The sequence below is a fragment of the Pipra filicauda genome, unplaced genomic scaffold, assembly GCF_003945595.2.
Source record: "Pipra filicauda isolate LSUMZ 115617 unplaced genomic scaffold, ASM394559v2 scaffold427_size588224_pilon, whole genome shotgun sequence".
Lineage (NCBI taxonomy): Eukaryota > Metazoa > Chordata > Aves > Passeriformes > Pipridae > Pipra > Pipra filicauda.
The window spans coordinates 428,564-445,126 of NW_024104562.1; the positions used below are offsets into that span (position 1 = coordinate 428,564).

The 16,563-nt window shown below is 43.7% G+C and overlaps 1 protein-coding gene across 10 annotated transcripts in view; it reads left to right on the forward strand.

Moving 5' to 3' along the window:
* CAMTA1 (calmodulin binding transcription activator 1) overlaps positions 1–16,563 on the forward strand; it is a 228,172-nt gene that overhangs the window by 207,047 nt on the left and 4,562 nt on the right. For 3 of the 10 annotated variants that reach the window (XM_039385651.1, XM_039385656.1, XM_039385657.1), the window contains 6 exons: positions 291–362; positions 1,336–1,356; positions 4,471–4,664; positions 4,855–4,929; positions 9,156–9,186; positions 12,178–12,248. In XM_039385651.1, the coding sequence (XP_039241585.1) occupies positions 291–362; positions 1,336–1,356; positions 4,471–4,664; positions 4,855–4,929; positions 9,156–9,186; positions 12,178–12,248 (464 nt within the window). The other 7 variants (XM_039385655.1, XM_039385653.1, XM_039385652.1 and 4 more) reach the window with 7 other exon arrangements.

Sequence of the window (16,563 nt, forward strand, 5' to 3'; positions counted from 1 at the left end):
ATGCCATGCCATGGCACACCCACTGTGCTGGAGCAGGGCTCACAAAGCATATCCTCAAAATGTACCCCAGAGGTTCTGGGTAATCACCTTCTTGGTGTAAAGACGCATTTTGAGGGTTTGTTCCTTACGTGAGTTGACAGTAGAGACATTTGCAGGAAATGCCTAGGCCTGAGTCAGACCAGGTAGCACTCATAGGAGAGGTTTGCCCTGCAAGCAGCTGAGAGCCACGTCGTCTGTCCTGGGTTTTGATGCGCTCTGAGTACTTACTGCTCCTTTCCTTCTCCACACAGGGTCGTCCTCTCCGGGAACAGCAAGAGGTGGCTGCTGCTGTTATTCAGCGTTGCTACCGAAAGTACAAACAGGTAATCAAGGAAGTGAAATTTTATGAAGCACATGTAAGTGCCATGAACGCAGCCCTTTGTAATGGAAATTATCCCACTGTTCCTCTGGTATGCTTTTCAGCATGCAATAGTGAAATCCCCTGCTCAGGCAAACTTGAAAAGGGAAGAAAATTCATGTTCTGCATCTTAATTTTGGAGGGAATCCTTGAAATTATTTTGTTTGTGATAATACCTGCATTTTTGCTATGAGATGGAGGGCAGTGATGTATTATTCCCTACTGGGCTTTATGCATGCTACAGCCTGAGGAGACTATTCTCTGACTAGTTGCTTGCCAAATTTCATTGTGAAATTGAAGTTGGTTTTGCCTTTGATAAAGGCAAAGATGAAAAATAGGTTGTTTTATTTTGCACATACTAAACTTTTAAACTATGGGAAATCATGTGTCATAGCTAAATGCAAGTTTTTCCAGGATTGAGACTGTTCTCCACACACTAGTTGGAGATATGTTTTCGGGCTGAGTTCTCAACCCCAGAAAAAGAAGATGCTTTTCCTTTTTGGTTTTTGGTTGGGTTTTTTGTTGATTCGGGTTTTTTTAGTTGTTGTTTGTGGGGACAAGAGCCCACATCCCGCTTTGCCCTTTACCCTGCCGGACACCATCTGTTTGATGCTTGGCAGCATGTTACGTAAAGTGAGAGGCAAGATGCCTGTGCTCTTTTACAACCTCATAAAAGCATTTATTTGGGAAGTCTTTTTAGTGTTAGGTGACTGCATCATAATTCACATCCAACCCATCACATGGCTTTATTCTGGAGTGATGTTTCCTGTAATAGGGAAGCTTAATTCCTTTCAAAAACTGCTTGACAAACTGCTTTGTCTTGGATCCTGGAATCGCTTCTTTTTGAAAGAAGATTGTTTGGGGTTTTTTGTTTTGTTTTTTTCATACTTTATTTGCAGAACTAACATTAACTATGTATTTTTCTGTTTCTCCCCAAGCTTACTTGGATAGCCTTGAAGGTAATAAATACAAATACAAACAGTATTTTGGAAACAATTCCCTGTGGGTCACTAACTTTCACATTCAGTATAAACCAGGAGAACCTGGCATTTGGAGAAATGTTTTAATAGTATCCACTAATAAATGCCTGTGGTTGAGAAATCACTGACAAACCAGACCTTGTAGGAGATGTGTAGGGTCTTCTGTGCCACAGCGTATCGACTCCCATGAGCAGTGATGGGCTGAGGTCAGGGAGGGGTTTGCAGCCAGTTTCCTGAGGACAGGCTTTCCTTTGCTGCTTCTGATCAGCCATCACTTGGCGACCTTTGCCTTGGCATTCGGGGAGCAGAGAACATTTAACCTACCCATGCAGCCTGTCCTCTGTGTTCTGCTTGCCTGCCGAAGTATGTTGACCATTCATCTTTGAAATACCTGTGTCCTGAATTCCTAAGACCAACATCTCAGTATGTAGCTACTCATGCTGGAGGCACAGCTGTTGATGCCAGTCTTAAATTGTTCCCAGTCAATAATTTTCTGCTGTAAAGATGAGTTTCCCAGCTGTGCAACATCTTGCTCTCATCAGATTCTAGAATCAACTGAGCTTTTCTCAGGGCTACCTGGAGGCAAGGCATACTTCTCCTGGAGAGCATGTGTCCTTGGAGTAATATTCCATCCACAGCTTCCTCCAGTTTTGTATCAGGCTGTTCTGTCAGCACAAGTGAGTTGAACTCTCTGGGACACTGGGCTTGCTGAGGCTTTCCCCTTCACAGATCTCCACTGATCCTCTTCCCACCATAGGGAACAAGAGGAGGAGAGGGGGCAGCTAATCAGCTAAGCAGATCTTAAAGCCGAATGCAAACATATTGGGGTCTGGTCTATCCAGTGACTGCTGATTTCTCTTTCACATGCCTTATTCCTCTGCTTTGTTACTGAACAGCAGAGATCAGCACAGGCTTGTGACTAGATTGGAACAGTCACAGTTCACATCACGGGTTTGTTTTTGAACCCTTCTGTTCAGGGGTTTGTAACTCAGCCACAGAAGTCCCATCTAGGCTAAAAATTTGAAGGAAAACCATGACCAGCCCATGAGTGGACTTCTTTAAAACAGCAAATTTAAAACCACAATCTGATCCATTTTGTTAAAGATGTTAAAAAGAAAAGAAGGGGAAAAAAACCCCAATAGAAATTAATAATGACAAAATATAACTGCTCCTTATGACTGCTTCAATTCCAAAAAGTGAAATTTGGTAAATGGCAGCCTGTGATGATATTGAGGGGTTTTATTTTTTGCTTTGGAGTGGTGTTGGGAGGGTTGTTTGTTTGCTTTTTGAGGTTTTTGTCCCAATAGATAGGAAAATATTGAGATGTGTTAAGACATTACCCTGTACAGGACAGTAGCTGCTATTTCTGTCTCATATGTCTGATGAAGTGAGCAGAAGTCAAAGCTGATAAAATATCCAGGAACAACAGACACATATGTTTTGAAAGTATTAAAACTTATCAGATAAGATCAGCAAACACTGAAAGCCTCTGTTACAGTGTTAGGTCAGTGGTATGAGTGCAACTTCTATACATTATTCTACATCTCCATCTTAAAAAGGACTTAAAAATATGCATGAATGCATACGGTTTCTGTTCAGTCATCATCTCCTTGCGTGCTGTGAAAGGAAGAGGATGTAGAATAAAGAAGATTTTCTTTTTAAGAGTTTGCGCCTGCTTTATTTGGACTCACAGGCCTAGAAATATTACAGTGCTAGGTGGAATTTGGGATGTCTGTGACTGCTCATGCAAATTTGTGAGTTCAGTGGATGCTTGTTACGGATTTCTAATGAGATTTAGTTTTACCTGTGACTTAGGCTCAGTATTAGACTTGCCGTAATTAGCTGTTGTGGGTTTGGGGGTTTGTTTGGGTTGTTTGGGTTTTTTTAAGTTAGAATTACTCCATTTGAAATGCTTGGATTTAAATGGATATACGAGCAATCAAAACTTTTGCAGTATTGTGCTGTTGCAGAGAAACAGAAAATGAGCTGTTGAAAAGTGAATTGTCCTAGAAACGTGGAATACACTTATAAACAGCAAATTTGGTTCTTACAAAAGCAATTTGTTTAAAAGATATTTTAAAATGAAGAAACAAAAAAGTATATTTTGGTCTTAGTTAATTTGTTAGCATTTTGGAATAGTCACTCAAACTGCTTTATCCTTGCAGTCACTTAATTGGGCATCTTTTGCTGCTGTTGTTATGAGCTTTTACAACAAGGGCTGCCTAGAACCGAGCATCCCGTGCTCTGCAGTGCCATTCCTGTATGCAAGGGAAAAGCAATTCCCCTGAGTGCAATCAATGCTCTAATACAGACCTGCTGCATTTCAAACACAGCTCAGCTCCACTTGTTCCAAAGTTGTTCGTAAGTGCACTTGGATCTGGTCATTAGCATGGACATGTAAAGCCTCTGCTAGCAAGGTATTAAATGACACCTCAGAGAGCTGGAGCCCCTCTGCTCTAGAGACAAGCTGAGAGAGTTGGGGCTGGTCAGCCTGGAGAAGAAAAGGCTCCAGGGAGACCTCACTGTGGCCTTTAAATACTTAAAGGGACCTTCTAAAAAAGATGGGAACAGACTTTTTAGTAGGGCCTGTTGCAATAGGACAAGTGATAATGGTTTTAAACTGAAAGAGGGTAGATCAGACTAAATACAAGGAAGAAAGTTTTTAGAATGAGGGCAGTGAATTACTGGCACAGGTTGCCCAGAGATGTAGATGCCCCCTCCCTGGAAACGTTCAAGGTCAGGCTGGATGGGGCTCTGAGCAACCTGATCTACTTGAAGATGTCCCTGTTCACGTTGGGGAGTTGGACTAGATGACCTTTTAAAGGTTCCTTCCAACCCAAACTATTCTATGAGTGTATGAATCTCATCAGACTATTTCAGCAGCAGCAAAACAGGTGATTGCTTTCTTGATGCAAATGAAGTTCTGCCCCAGTCTTACAGTTGTTCCAGTTTGCTGTCACCATTTTCTCATACAGTTCCCAGTCAGTGAATACTCATTTGCTTCTCATCATGTCTTAGCGGCTCAAGAGTCTTTCAGTGTAGGAACCTGCATCTTAACTGGAATGCCTCAGCTTCTCTTTGTTTCTATTGTAGTATGCACTTTATAAGAAGATGACGCAAGCTGCCATTCTTATCCAGAGCAAATTCCGAAGTTATTATGAGCAGAAAAAATTCCAGCAGAGCCGACGAGCTGCGATGCTGATCCAGCAGTACTATCGCAGCTACAAAGAATGTGGGAAGAGGAAGCAAAACCGTCGGGCAGCCACCATTGTGCAACAGAAACTCAGGTGAGTGCTGGGATGGTAGATGCTATCGGAATCTTTATATGTTGTTTTTACACTCTTCAGGGCTGTGCTGTTATTTACAGATAAAGGCTAGTGGGAAAAGGACTGTGATTCATAGGATAATTATTCTTGCATTTAGTAGTATTCTCCCCAGTTTTGCCTGCACTTCAGTGTTGGGGTTTTTTGTGTTTAGAAGCAGTCTGCTTACCAAGAAGCAGGATCAAGCTGCTCGCAAGATTATGCGGTTTTTACGACGCTGCCGCCACAGGTACGACACTGTCTTTTGGTATCTGCCCTTCCAATGTGACAATATTCAAGTGTGTCCACAATGATTGCAATGTAAAGTATAATAGAATCAGCTTGCTACAGATCTTCTAAGCAAAGAACAAAGCTGAGCTGCTTCCAAGATACATTGTTAAAAATGAAACTCTAACTTAGGACTGTTGCTGGAAGAGAATTGTGTTCAGCTCCCTTGCTGATATGGTACAGCAGCCCAGGTTGTGTGACTTTAAAAGCTGGACTTGAGGAAGTCTAAAAAAAAGCTTGTTAAATCATAGTAGCAGCTTGTAAGTGCTGCACAAAGCATTCGTAGTACATGGGAAAGTGCAAAATGTGACAATATTTGATGTGTACTGGAAATGCCTTTAGTTTGGTCACAGGATCATCTGGTTGGCTCTCCTCAAGTGTACATAGTTTTTGATGTGGATAGATGGAATGTGCCAGCAGAGCAGCAGACAAGTTAGTTCACATCAGCCACTCCACACATACTGCAGTGAGCCGAGAGTACAGACACAGACATGAAGATGAACCATCTCCTGCCAGTGTGGGAACACGCGCGGGCTTGCCAGCGTGCTCCCTGTGGCAGCCAGCTCTGCCATACCAGTACTCTGCTACGAGCGGGGTGTTTGGTTTGGTTTTTAGCTGAAAGGATCCCCTATGTTATCAGGTTGCAAACCAGAACTTTGCCTAGACAAAGGTGAATTCCGAGGTTTCTGACCCTGCTCCCTCCATTCTCACTACCCATGCATTTCATCCACTCAGGAGCTGGTCAGACCTGATGCATTTTGAAGCATGTTTAGTTCAGCCCGGTGTCATTTGAATAAGGAGAGCTCTCAGAGAGGCATATGATAGACTTGATTTTAGAAACAAACTTGGTCCTTATTGCAGAATTTTAGAGCTGCAGTTTGCAGGAGGTCAGTGTGGCTCATGCTGTTGAAGGACATCTTATGGGAAGAAACGTGGACAAGAAAGAGGGTTTTGTAGTTCTCAAGCCATTTCCAAATGCACTTGAAACAGCCACAGTTATTGATGAGGAAGCACAAGTGGCTTCTTGTTTTTGGCAGGGCATATGGAAGAGACTAAAAGATGTGTTTGTTGTGCAGCATGTCCTGCTGAAGCAGACGGAGGCTCAGAACTTCTGTATCCTCTCAGATCTGCTTGAGATCCAGGCAGTCCCTGGGGAAGCTACGTACCAAATTTCTGTCCATGCAGCCAACTCTCATACAGGCCCAGAGAATATCCCAGGCGTTCCCACCAGCATCCAGGATGTGCCATGGACTTCAGCTGGGCTCAGTTGACTCCAACTGTTGAGTAATGCAGACTCTCCCAGGTTTAAATTGCCCATGATTCCAGCAGTTCTTGACTTCAGCTCATTGCCTTTCTCTTTGTCAGTGTCTCCTGTTGCCTTTGTAGAGTGAGACCCTGCTCATGTGCACCACTGAATTTTGGAGGCAAGACCCCTCCCTTTGCCTGGGGTCAGTCTGTTCTCTCTAGCAGCATGGTCGCTGCTGCTGGGCATCTCTGCAGGATGGGTTTAGCTCTTGAGTAGTTACAGACAGGAATTCAGGAGCAGGGGGGATTCATTGTCCTTAGTCTCTCCCTGGCTTATGTCACAGTGCACAGTGCTTGAGTTTCTGCAGCAGTGCAGTCCTGTCCATGTCCAGAGGCACTTTGTTAGTGGTTGTGGTTACTTGGGAATTCGTCCGCGGTTCATGGCTAGGATGCAACAAAAGGAAAAAGTGACTTATTTCCACTGAAGATGTTAGCTGTGTTTCAAAACACCTTTGCCTTTCCTTCTAAAGTAGAAATGATCACACATTTGTGATCACATACTTTCTCCAAGCAATCACATACTTTCTCCAAGCAACCATGTTATTGTAACTAATACTAGTAATTGCCACAAAGTTTAAACAGGAGCATTCTGGCATTGGCAAATGCTAAAAGTAAAAGCAAGACGTACCAAAATGACAGAACATTCAGAAATGGCAAGCATTCAGAATCTGCTTGAAAAATGCTTAAATTTACCAGATTTATAGAACTGTTTAGAAATGTGACAGGTTTGGGCCTTGTTCCCATCTTCCTTCTGCTTGCCAAAAAAGCTCTAGCAAGCAGTTGCAAAGCAAGATATTTTCCAAAGCACTTCATGCTCTATACACTTGGGCTACCTCTGTGATCCTGGGGTCACACTGCTTTAGTATCTCTCCTTGGGTTCCTTTGGCTACTGGAACCACACAGGGATCTGCTCCCTCTGCTGTTTGCAGTCGGTGACAAACACCACACAAAATTGGGTTCTTAGAGATTTATTACCACCCAGGATTTTGAAGACAAATGGAAGTCTTTTGCTTGTGTAAACAACTGTTAAGGAAAAATATAATACTTTTTTTTCCAAAGTTAGCACACTGCTGCTATAAATAAGAAATTAAGAAAGGCCCAGTCTCCAGAAAGAAACACCTCAACCATCCAAGCTCCTGAACATCCAGGAGTGAGCCATAACAACAAGTATCTAATGTTAGTTAATGCTCTGTAGCATAAAAATGGCACTATAGAGCCATTTGTTAAACAGCAGTGCCTTGTCAGTACAAGTCAGATATTTTTGAAAAATCTGAGGGAGTGAGAGAAAAGAGAGCATGCACAGGAACATCAAAGAAATAGGATCTTGTAGCAGATTTCTGTCCGTTGACAGAGCTGAGGGAAGAGGCTGTAAAAGCCACTTGTGATCTCTTGTAAGAATAGTGAGCTAAGTGAGAAGGCAGTAAATTCTTAAAGTTCAGAAATTCAGCCTTAAAAAGAAAATGGAACGGTTTAACCTAGGTTTTTGTCCATGAGCAGGTTCTGTTGGTAGGCCAAAAAATTACTCTCAAGAGCTTATTCTGTAGCCTTTAGGTGAGATTTACTCAGGCGTTTCCCTGGCAACCATCTGGTTGGTAGGTTTTTTTCCTGTTAAAATTGATCAAAGTCTCCTTTAAACCAATTCTGAGAACTCGTTCTCCACTCACATTCAGAACATCTTAAATGATCACCTTGTTCTATTTTACTTAGTAACTTTTTGGCACAAAGGCTCAAATAACACAAGTGTGATTCCGATCACCTTGAGGATCTGTCTCCTGAACTCGACATTTGTTGCCTGACCAGAAGATATTTCAGGTGTTTGAGAGAGTTGATGAGAGAGGTTCTGCATTATTGGAGCTCTCAGTAGTGGATGCATAGATGTTGATGAAAATCAGAAAAGAAGTGTCGGTTTTGGTTGAATATGTTCTTAGAGAAGACACTGATGGTCTGGTAGCTGATTATTCTCAGGTGTCACAGAGGCAAGAGGGGTCATTCATCAGCAGCAGTCATTCTGACCATCAGACATATATCTTCTCCCTTTAACTTTGAACAAAAAAAACCATATTTATCCATCTATTGTCATATTTTCAAAAATCTGGTGAAAAACATGCATCAGCCATAACATGGTAGCAACGTGACTTGTCACAGAAGTGTTGTTTTGTTGAGAAAGAGAAACAGAAACTTCCTGGCCTCCCAGGAGAGCTTTACCCATCCTCCCATGGTGCCTGAACCTGTCAGCTGGCACTTGACTAACTTCCAGCCTTACACGTCCTGTGAGCTGATCTGCCTCCAGGCACACTGCCCTGTGTGAGGCAGAACCAGGGCTTTGTGTATTTAGTGGTTTTGGGAAGACTCCACCTATTTAGTGATCCCCAGATATGACACATCTAGAGCTGCAAGGAAATCTGGGAGCTCTGAAGTGGGTTTGGATTTGCTGGGCCAAATCCATGTATGGTACATCTTTCACTGGGAAGGTAGCCTCCTATTTCCTGTTCTTTTTCTGATTTGTAGAAAACTTCTGCTCTTCTGAGGGATACCTAGACCATTGCTGTGATTATGATCTGCAGTGGTTTCTATGGAGTAGCATTTGGAATGAGATAGAAAACAGATGATTGCTGCAAGGGTAGGCAGGATGCAGGTAGAAATGCCATGGGGATGACAGTGTTGCGTTTATTCTACTTGCTTATAACTTTCTGCCCTAAAAAACTACACACAGGACTGCTCTTCCCTGGTAAAGAGGAGTCCCATAGGCAGGAGTGGGAAGGGTTCTTTCTCTCCAGGCAAGCAGAAGTGCTGTCTCCTCCTCCCTGAAGTGAAGCTCTGGGTAAGGTACAGTTGTTGCCATGTGTGTCTAATGGCTCTTTGGTATTGTTTTGCACTCTGAAGCCCACTGGTGGACCATAGGCTGTACAAAAGGGTGAGTGTAGCTGCCTGCTAGCCAGTTCCTCTCTTCCATTTTAAATATATTTGCTTTCTGCTTGCTTGCATGGGGCTGCAGCCGAGATATGCCAGTTAAGTTTCACCTCCATTAATTATATAAAAGAATCCTGTACAAACTAACCCTACTGCAATGACTAACACTGCTGCTTTTGTAACAGGACAGAGCTCTGCAGTAGATGTTACCAATGCATGAATTTGTGAAAAAGGACATGTATATTCATCATGGGCATGCTTAGACGGCGTTGTCGGTGGGATATTTTTTCAGTATCCAAAATGGCTGTTAGTAGATGTTGGAACTTGACAGGGTCTGCACTCACACACACTCAGTGAGTACTGATGCCCGTTGTCATGGACTGCGACAGCATTCAGGCTAGAGCGTAGGAAGCTGCAGTTCAGGTGCAGCCTACTCTAGATGAGTGTTTGTTTCTGCCTGAGCCAGGTGGAAGAGCTCCTCACGTTGCTTTTTACTGCCAAAGGTGGTTAAGCACCAATGCTTATCTTCTAGAAGTTGGTCTTCGGTAAGTTACACATCTGGTTGCCTTTTTGACAACTGGGCCAGCTTTTTGACAGCTGCTTCTCTCATGTATTAATCCACTCCTCCAATGGGAAGGAAAACAAACTTGAAATGGAGATGCTGTAACTGTGTTACACTAAGTGCCAAGAGAGCTTCTGTTGGGAGCCTCGTTCTCAGCATGAAAGAGTCCACTCACGTGTGTGCTTCGTCATGTTAGCGGCTGGTTTGCTCCCCTCCCTGACAGGAGGGTGGGAATAGGTGGGAGCATTCCCGTGGCAGGTCACAGCCCCTGTACGAGCAGGGAATGGCCTGGCTCTCAAGGCACATGCCTCAATTGTCAGCAGGCTGCTCTGTTCCATCTCCCTTTAGAGGTTGTTAGGGCAGCAGGGTTTTTGTCAAAAACTGCCATCAGAAATACCATCATTTGTGTGCTTATTATTCCTGTTTTCAGCAAGGGAGGGGAGGCAGAGGGAGGGATGGCCTGGACTCCTGCTTCCATGTAACATTCAGAAAAGAAAAACAAATGGTTCATCATGGAGTTTTGCTGACATTGAATTGCAGAGATCGTTTTCAAGACTCAAGAGTGAGAGTGTGAATTGGGCTTAAGCCTGCTGGAGACATCATTATTTGTTTAACTCTACTGAGCCCAACAAAGAAGCAGCAGCCAATAACATTTGTTTCCAAACTATGACGTTTATGCTACCATTTTTTGTTGCATATCCTCAGTTTTTTACGAATTAAAATTTGGGTTCTTTACTAACAACAAATGAAGTAAGAATTGGAGGAAATGGGGACAAAGGCCCAGACGTGCCCTGAGGCTCTGCAGGGGCTGCGTGGTGTAGGTGCAGCTGACGGGCAGGTTGTCAGCATTGCAGGAGAAACAGTTGTTGCACTTTAAAGCTTTGTGTATGTAACATATGAGAAATTATCAGGAAGCAGATTCTGGAAGTTTGGTAGCATTTGAAGGTTTTGCCTGGAATGGCCAGTGATGTGGGATTGGTGAGGAAATGAGGGAGTTCTCTGCTTATCTGGAAAAAGTAAACTGTGAGCTATCACAAAATGTATTGGCTGCTGTTCTGCTAAAGTAAATCTGTTACAGCAAATTATTCTTTGCATTCTGATAAGAACCTGTGTGCGTGTGCTGCTGGCATGCACACCCACAAGACAAGTATTCCTGGGCCTTCTGACGTGCACAGGCTGACACATCCCCCTGTGCTGAGGGAATGCCTGCAAATGTGTCTGTCTGTAATACACAAATTGGATGTATTCTGTACACATGCTGTTGTGCAGATAAATGATGGTAGCATTTGCTTCTGTGTTTCAGTTTTAAAACCTTTTCAAATTGATTTGATTATTTTTTCTGGATTTATTTGGGTTACAGTACACCAGGATCAGCAAAGAGGGAGAGGCAGGAGATTTTACTGGCCAACTCTTGTGAGACAAAACTTGATATCTTTCTGCAATAGAAATTACCTTCTAGGGGAAAAAAAACCCCATCCGATTGCTGTTGCCTTTAAGTAATAGTTTTCATCTCAAGGACAGATGCTTCAGGGGAGAGATTTCAGCTACTCGCAGTGCCCCACTACACAAATGTTTGCCTGCTCATTGGTCAAACCATCTGCTATAGCCCCCTGCAAAGGAGAGCTTTGCTCCTAGTCCAGATATAGAGGTGAACAAATTGCACGGCTGCTTGAAGTGTGACCCTCTCTGCCACAGCCTTGGCAGAGGGGATCTGGAGCCGATCACATGGAGCAAGGCTTTTCACATCACTAGGCCAGTCTAGCACTTTCTGCCTCTCTGGGGCCAAACAAGTGCACTTGTTACATGTGATCATGAGTAATAAAAACTGTATTCACTCACAGCATCTTTCATGTACAAATAGATCCCCTTACCCCCCACCACATTCTCATGGTTAGATTAAATGCTGCTCTCCAGTTTGGGGGAGTGTGCATGTAACACATGCTGACACCTGGAGTCAGTTCTCTGGTAAGTACAGCTTCATTTCATACCTGAATAAACAACATCTACTATGTTTTGTTGTTCTCTGCATACTCTTCCCTTTTTTAGCATTTTAGCAACAAACATTTTGCTACCCCTGTGCATCTAGGACTTGTATTTTTTGTGTGGTTTTGATCCATGCTGTGCGGGAGACATTGCATTGGAGTGCCTGGGTTCTTACATCTCTTAGTAAGACTGAGAATGGGAGAAAATTCTGAGGGATTGGGAAGTCCCTTTTGTTTGAGTTCAGGACAATATGCGAAAATGTCGTATTGGGATGTGCGTCACTGTACCGGCAACAAAAGTTTTCAAAATAATTTCTTTTTTCATTTACCTCTTGCAGGGGCTGAATGTATTTGGAGCTCAAAAATGTGTGTGTTAAATTGCAGACCATGTGCTCTGGGGTGTCGTTCTTACTGGGCCTTTCTGTCTTTTTTGTTTTGCTGCCTAAATGAGGTATCTGGGAAAAGGCAAGAGCTCCCTTTTCTTAAATGTCCCACAGGCCATTTCAGCTCTCAGAGCAACAGGTAACTCACCAGCCAACCTTCTCTGGCTCTTGCACCCCTATATACTGATCTTCAGCATTCAGACTCATTCAGCATTTCCTTGGCTGGGCCTTATGGAGTAAGTCTGATGAAGCAGCTTTGTGTTACGCTTTACCCATGAAGCCATCGTTTGCTGTGACTTTTTCTAAGTAGGCCTGGTTCATTTGCTGACACCCCGTACAGGACTGGGGAGGGGGAGAGAAGCTGCCACTTGCTGGGTCTGTTGCTTTCTACATTGCTTCAGCACGTACCGATGCAGCCTCCTTCATGGTGTCCAAGTAAGTACCACAGTGCCAAGGGCAGAAGCTTTGTCTGGCTGGAGCGATCTGGGAACCAGGACACAGCTCCCAACAGTCAGGGTTCAAAGCTCATGTTTGAAGTCATCTTCTCTTCCCTTTCTGTGTGTCAGCACCACAGCTGTTATTTCAGACACCTTATCAGTGGTCATCTCTATTGCACGTGCTTTTTCCTTCCATCTGCTCTTCAGCACTTGCTGAGGGAATGACTTTGTACCTTAGAGGCTCTTATGGTCTAGAGAAAATGTTATTTGAGGAGTTTTGTGTTCAAGGCTTGATCAGTGCAAAACCAAAGTTATGGTCCTTGCAGTTTTGTGCATCATTTCAGAGCTGCTGGTGTAGGATGGTGCTTCTTGTTTGGAGACCTGCAGCAGCTAGAGCCTGTTTCCCGTTCTGGTGTGCTCTGCTTGCAGCTGTGCCTCACTTGAGCTGCCCTCACCTCCAGTCCCAGACAGCTTGAGGCACTCCCAGAAGTGATCTGAGCTAGCGTGCTGGTGCTTGTAGACTCCTGGAGAGGTTTGCACACCATCTAACAGCACCTGACTTGCTGCTATCACTTTCTCTCGGTGTTCTCATTTTCTTTATTGTTTAAAAAAAAAAAAGTCTCACTGCAAGTCTACCAAACTGGATTGAAACATCTTGTCTAAGAACATCCATTCTACTGTTCCATTCTGTAAATCCCAGTAGTATCCTGTTTCTTAGAGCAGTTTATTATTGCTTGTAACTGCAAATGCTACACTTTAGTCCTCTTCCTCAGCCTCAATTTAAGAGTGGAAAAATGTGAACCAAAGAAGATTGCCTTCTAGCTTGAAAGCAATGCTATGTTGTTCACATAAAATCTCTCCTGGCAGCACTTACTCAGAGGGTTTCTAATCTCAGGGGTTCTATTTGTCCAAAATTCTTCCCTGGTCAAACTGTATTTTTTAACTGCAGTTGAAAATTTAGAGAATTTATTACACTGAGCCTTAATGAAGAAGAAATACCAGCCCCCCTACTAATACTTTATATTGTTGTAACCAAATCAAAGTACCAATGAGTAAGGAACTCAGAGAAGAAGAGTTCAGTGAGGACTGAAAGGACTTCTAAGACACAGGAAAGGCTGCAGTACAGACTATCCAAGAAAGAATTAATTGGTTGAAGACAATTTGTTTTAGGTTCTCTTGACAAAGCCTTTCAGAGGAAGTGAATGGATTATCTTGGTCCTTGATGCATGGTTCTGACACCTCCTGTTTAGCATGGTTTGAGGAAGCAGCAAGGTGTTCACAACAGCACCTCAGTGCTTCTCCAGTGTCACTCTGACCATAGATTGGCTCCATTTTTGGTAGCATTTGGAAGTACTTCAGTTCACTCTGGCTGTGCCTGCTGCAGAGTCTGCAGTGAGCAGGGCTGCCTTGTGCCAGCTGTCAGGAGAAGGGAGAACTTCCCTAGCCAGTGCCAGCTCCAGAGTGAGGAGTAGAGACTGGCAGCTGCAGAGTGCAGGTCTTTGTACCTACCGGGCAGTGTCGTAATCGGTAGAGGACTCACAGTACCTACCTGCACTCCCATGTGCAGTGTGACACATGCACCATATACAGAACACAGAGATTAGTTAATAAAAAAAATGTGCTGTCTTGGGATGGTCATCATCTTGAAGCTTAAGTGTATAAATGCTGTGGAATGCAGGGTTTGTTTTAAGCCATTGCATACTAAAGAGCAATGGCTTTCAGTAATGTACCGATGGCAAATTTGAGAGTCTGAACCATTACTGTAGGGAAATTTGGTACTAGTATGTGCTTGTGTTTTTAAGCAGTAATTATCATTGTACCTACAACCATGTAAATTCACTTGACCAAGGAAAGTGTTACAAATGCAAAGCGTTGGACATTGTCCTGCATGACATCCTTGTCTCTCAATTGAAGAGACATGGATTTGATGGATGGACCACTTGGTGAATAAAGAACTGGCTGGATGGCTGCACTCAGAGTTGTGGTCAATGGCTCATTGTCCATGTGGAGACAGTGGGGTCCCTCAGGGGTCAGTGCTGGGGCTGATCCTGTTCAACAGCTTTGTCAGTGACATTGACAGTGGGATTGAGAGCATCCTCAGCAAGTTCACTGACAACACCGAGCTGTGTGTGTGCTGCAGTCACAGGCTGGAAGGAAGGGGTGGGCCATCCAGAGGCACCTTGACAGGCTTGAGGGGTGGGCCTCTGAAAACCTCATGAGGTTCAACAAAGCAAAGTGCAAGGTGTACACCCATCCCTGGAAGTGTTCAAGGTCAGGTTGGATAAGGCCTTCAGCAACCTGGTCTAGTGGAAGGTGTGCCTGCCCAGGGCAGGGGGGTTTGGACTAGATGATCTTTAAGGTCCTGTGCTAAGGCTGACTGCTGCAGTAATTACCTTCTGTTGGCATGTATGTTCCAGGCAAACAGATGCAATAGGTCTGCACCAGTACAGATACTGCATGCTGTAGGTTGAAGTTTGCAGCAAAGCATGTCATGCATTCTTCCAGCAAAAGTGCTTTGTTAGTGTAGCCTTTGCATGTAAAGTGCCAAAGTAAGGAATAGCATGTCTTAGTGAAAGAGCCACCAGCTTATTTAATGTGCATGTTCTCAGTGAGAGATCTATAATACCAGGTTAATTTTACATTACAGTACTGAAGTGCAACAGAAAACACTTGGAAGTTGCACTGCAAATCATGCATTAATTGATGATATCTTGAACATAGTTAATCTAAGCCTTAAAAATTGTCCAGTGCAAAGAAGTACACCACGTTTTCTAGCATAGTACCACAGATCTTGGCACGCCTCCTGCTGCTAAGCAGCAGAGCAATAGAAGTACTAGCAATAAATTCAAGGGAGAGGCTGCTTTTCTGCTGTAAGAAAAGAAAACCAAATATACTGAAGATGGGTAGTTTGTAATTTGTGAGTATTTTCAGTTCATTGTACCGGCCCTCCTCTGTTTCCTGTACTGAAAAGGTGATCTGGCCATACACAGCAGGTAGAACCCCAGTGAACTCAGGTAGAAGTCAGGTTGTCAGCCTGAGTAGAGGCTTGCTGCTGCCTTCTGTGCAGTGCTGAAGCCTCCACTCCCTTGATATCAACAGGGTCTTTTAGACACCAGTTTGTGTAGACCCAAAATCTTCTTGTAGAAGATATCTCTGTGAAGTTGTAGCAGGCATTTGGGCTCAGCATAGCAGTGTCCAAGTAGGAATTGAGAACCCCCGATGCTGGTGGCTGCCTTGCCCCTTCCTCAGCTTGGGGATGAGAGCACTGCTTGTCACCTGGGGGAGCAGTACAGAGGCTCAGATTTCAGGGGTGCTGGGGCCCCTTCAGCAGTGGCCTTCAGACTCTCAAAACAGTGTGTGCATTTGGACTAGCACAGCCTCTGTCTTTCCATGCATTATATTCTCCAACAGGCCACTGGAATTGAGGTATTTAGTGAAGGTCTTACCTGCATATGGGTTAGTGTGGTTTGACCCCTGTTGGCCACTTTTAACAAATACTGAGAATGCCTTTGAGTGCTAGAGCTTTGAGTCAGCTAAAGCAGAGGTAAAAGCAGCCAGCTCCCTTTTGAGTAATAGTACATGCAGAAAAATGAATAAATAAAATGGTGAAATGGAGGTGTATTTATAAAGATCAATTTATAGCCTTCATTGTATCCTTGTATTAGCAAGCTGGTGCGAGCCAAAAGTGGATGTGGGGGTATAAGTCTACATACCGTAGCTCCAAACTCTCACCGCTGCTGATTAGCTCTCCCAACGTGCATTTATTTATTGTTAAATTCACTCACTTGTAGCTGGTTTCCGTTACACAGACTTGCATCTCTGACACAATTTTTTGTACCATACCTTTGCTATTTATCCTTTCAAGATTTTGCAACAGCACTTGAGCACTTGAGCATGTACATGCTTAGCTAAATCACCTTTTTTTTTGTGCTCTGTTCTGCTCCTATTGCAGGGGTCTGTCCTCCCCTTGCAGGAGCAGAGGGAAGACAGGTGGAGGCAAGTGGCAAAGGGATCGTA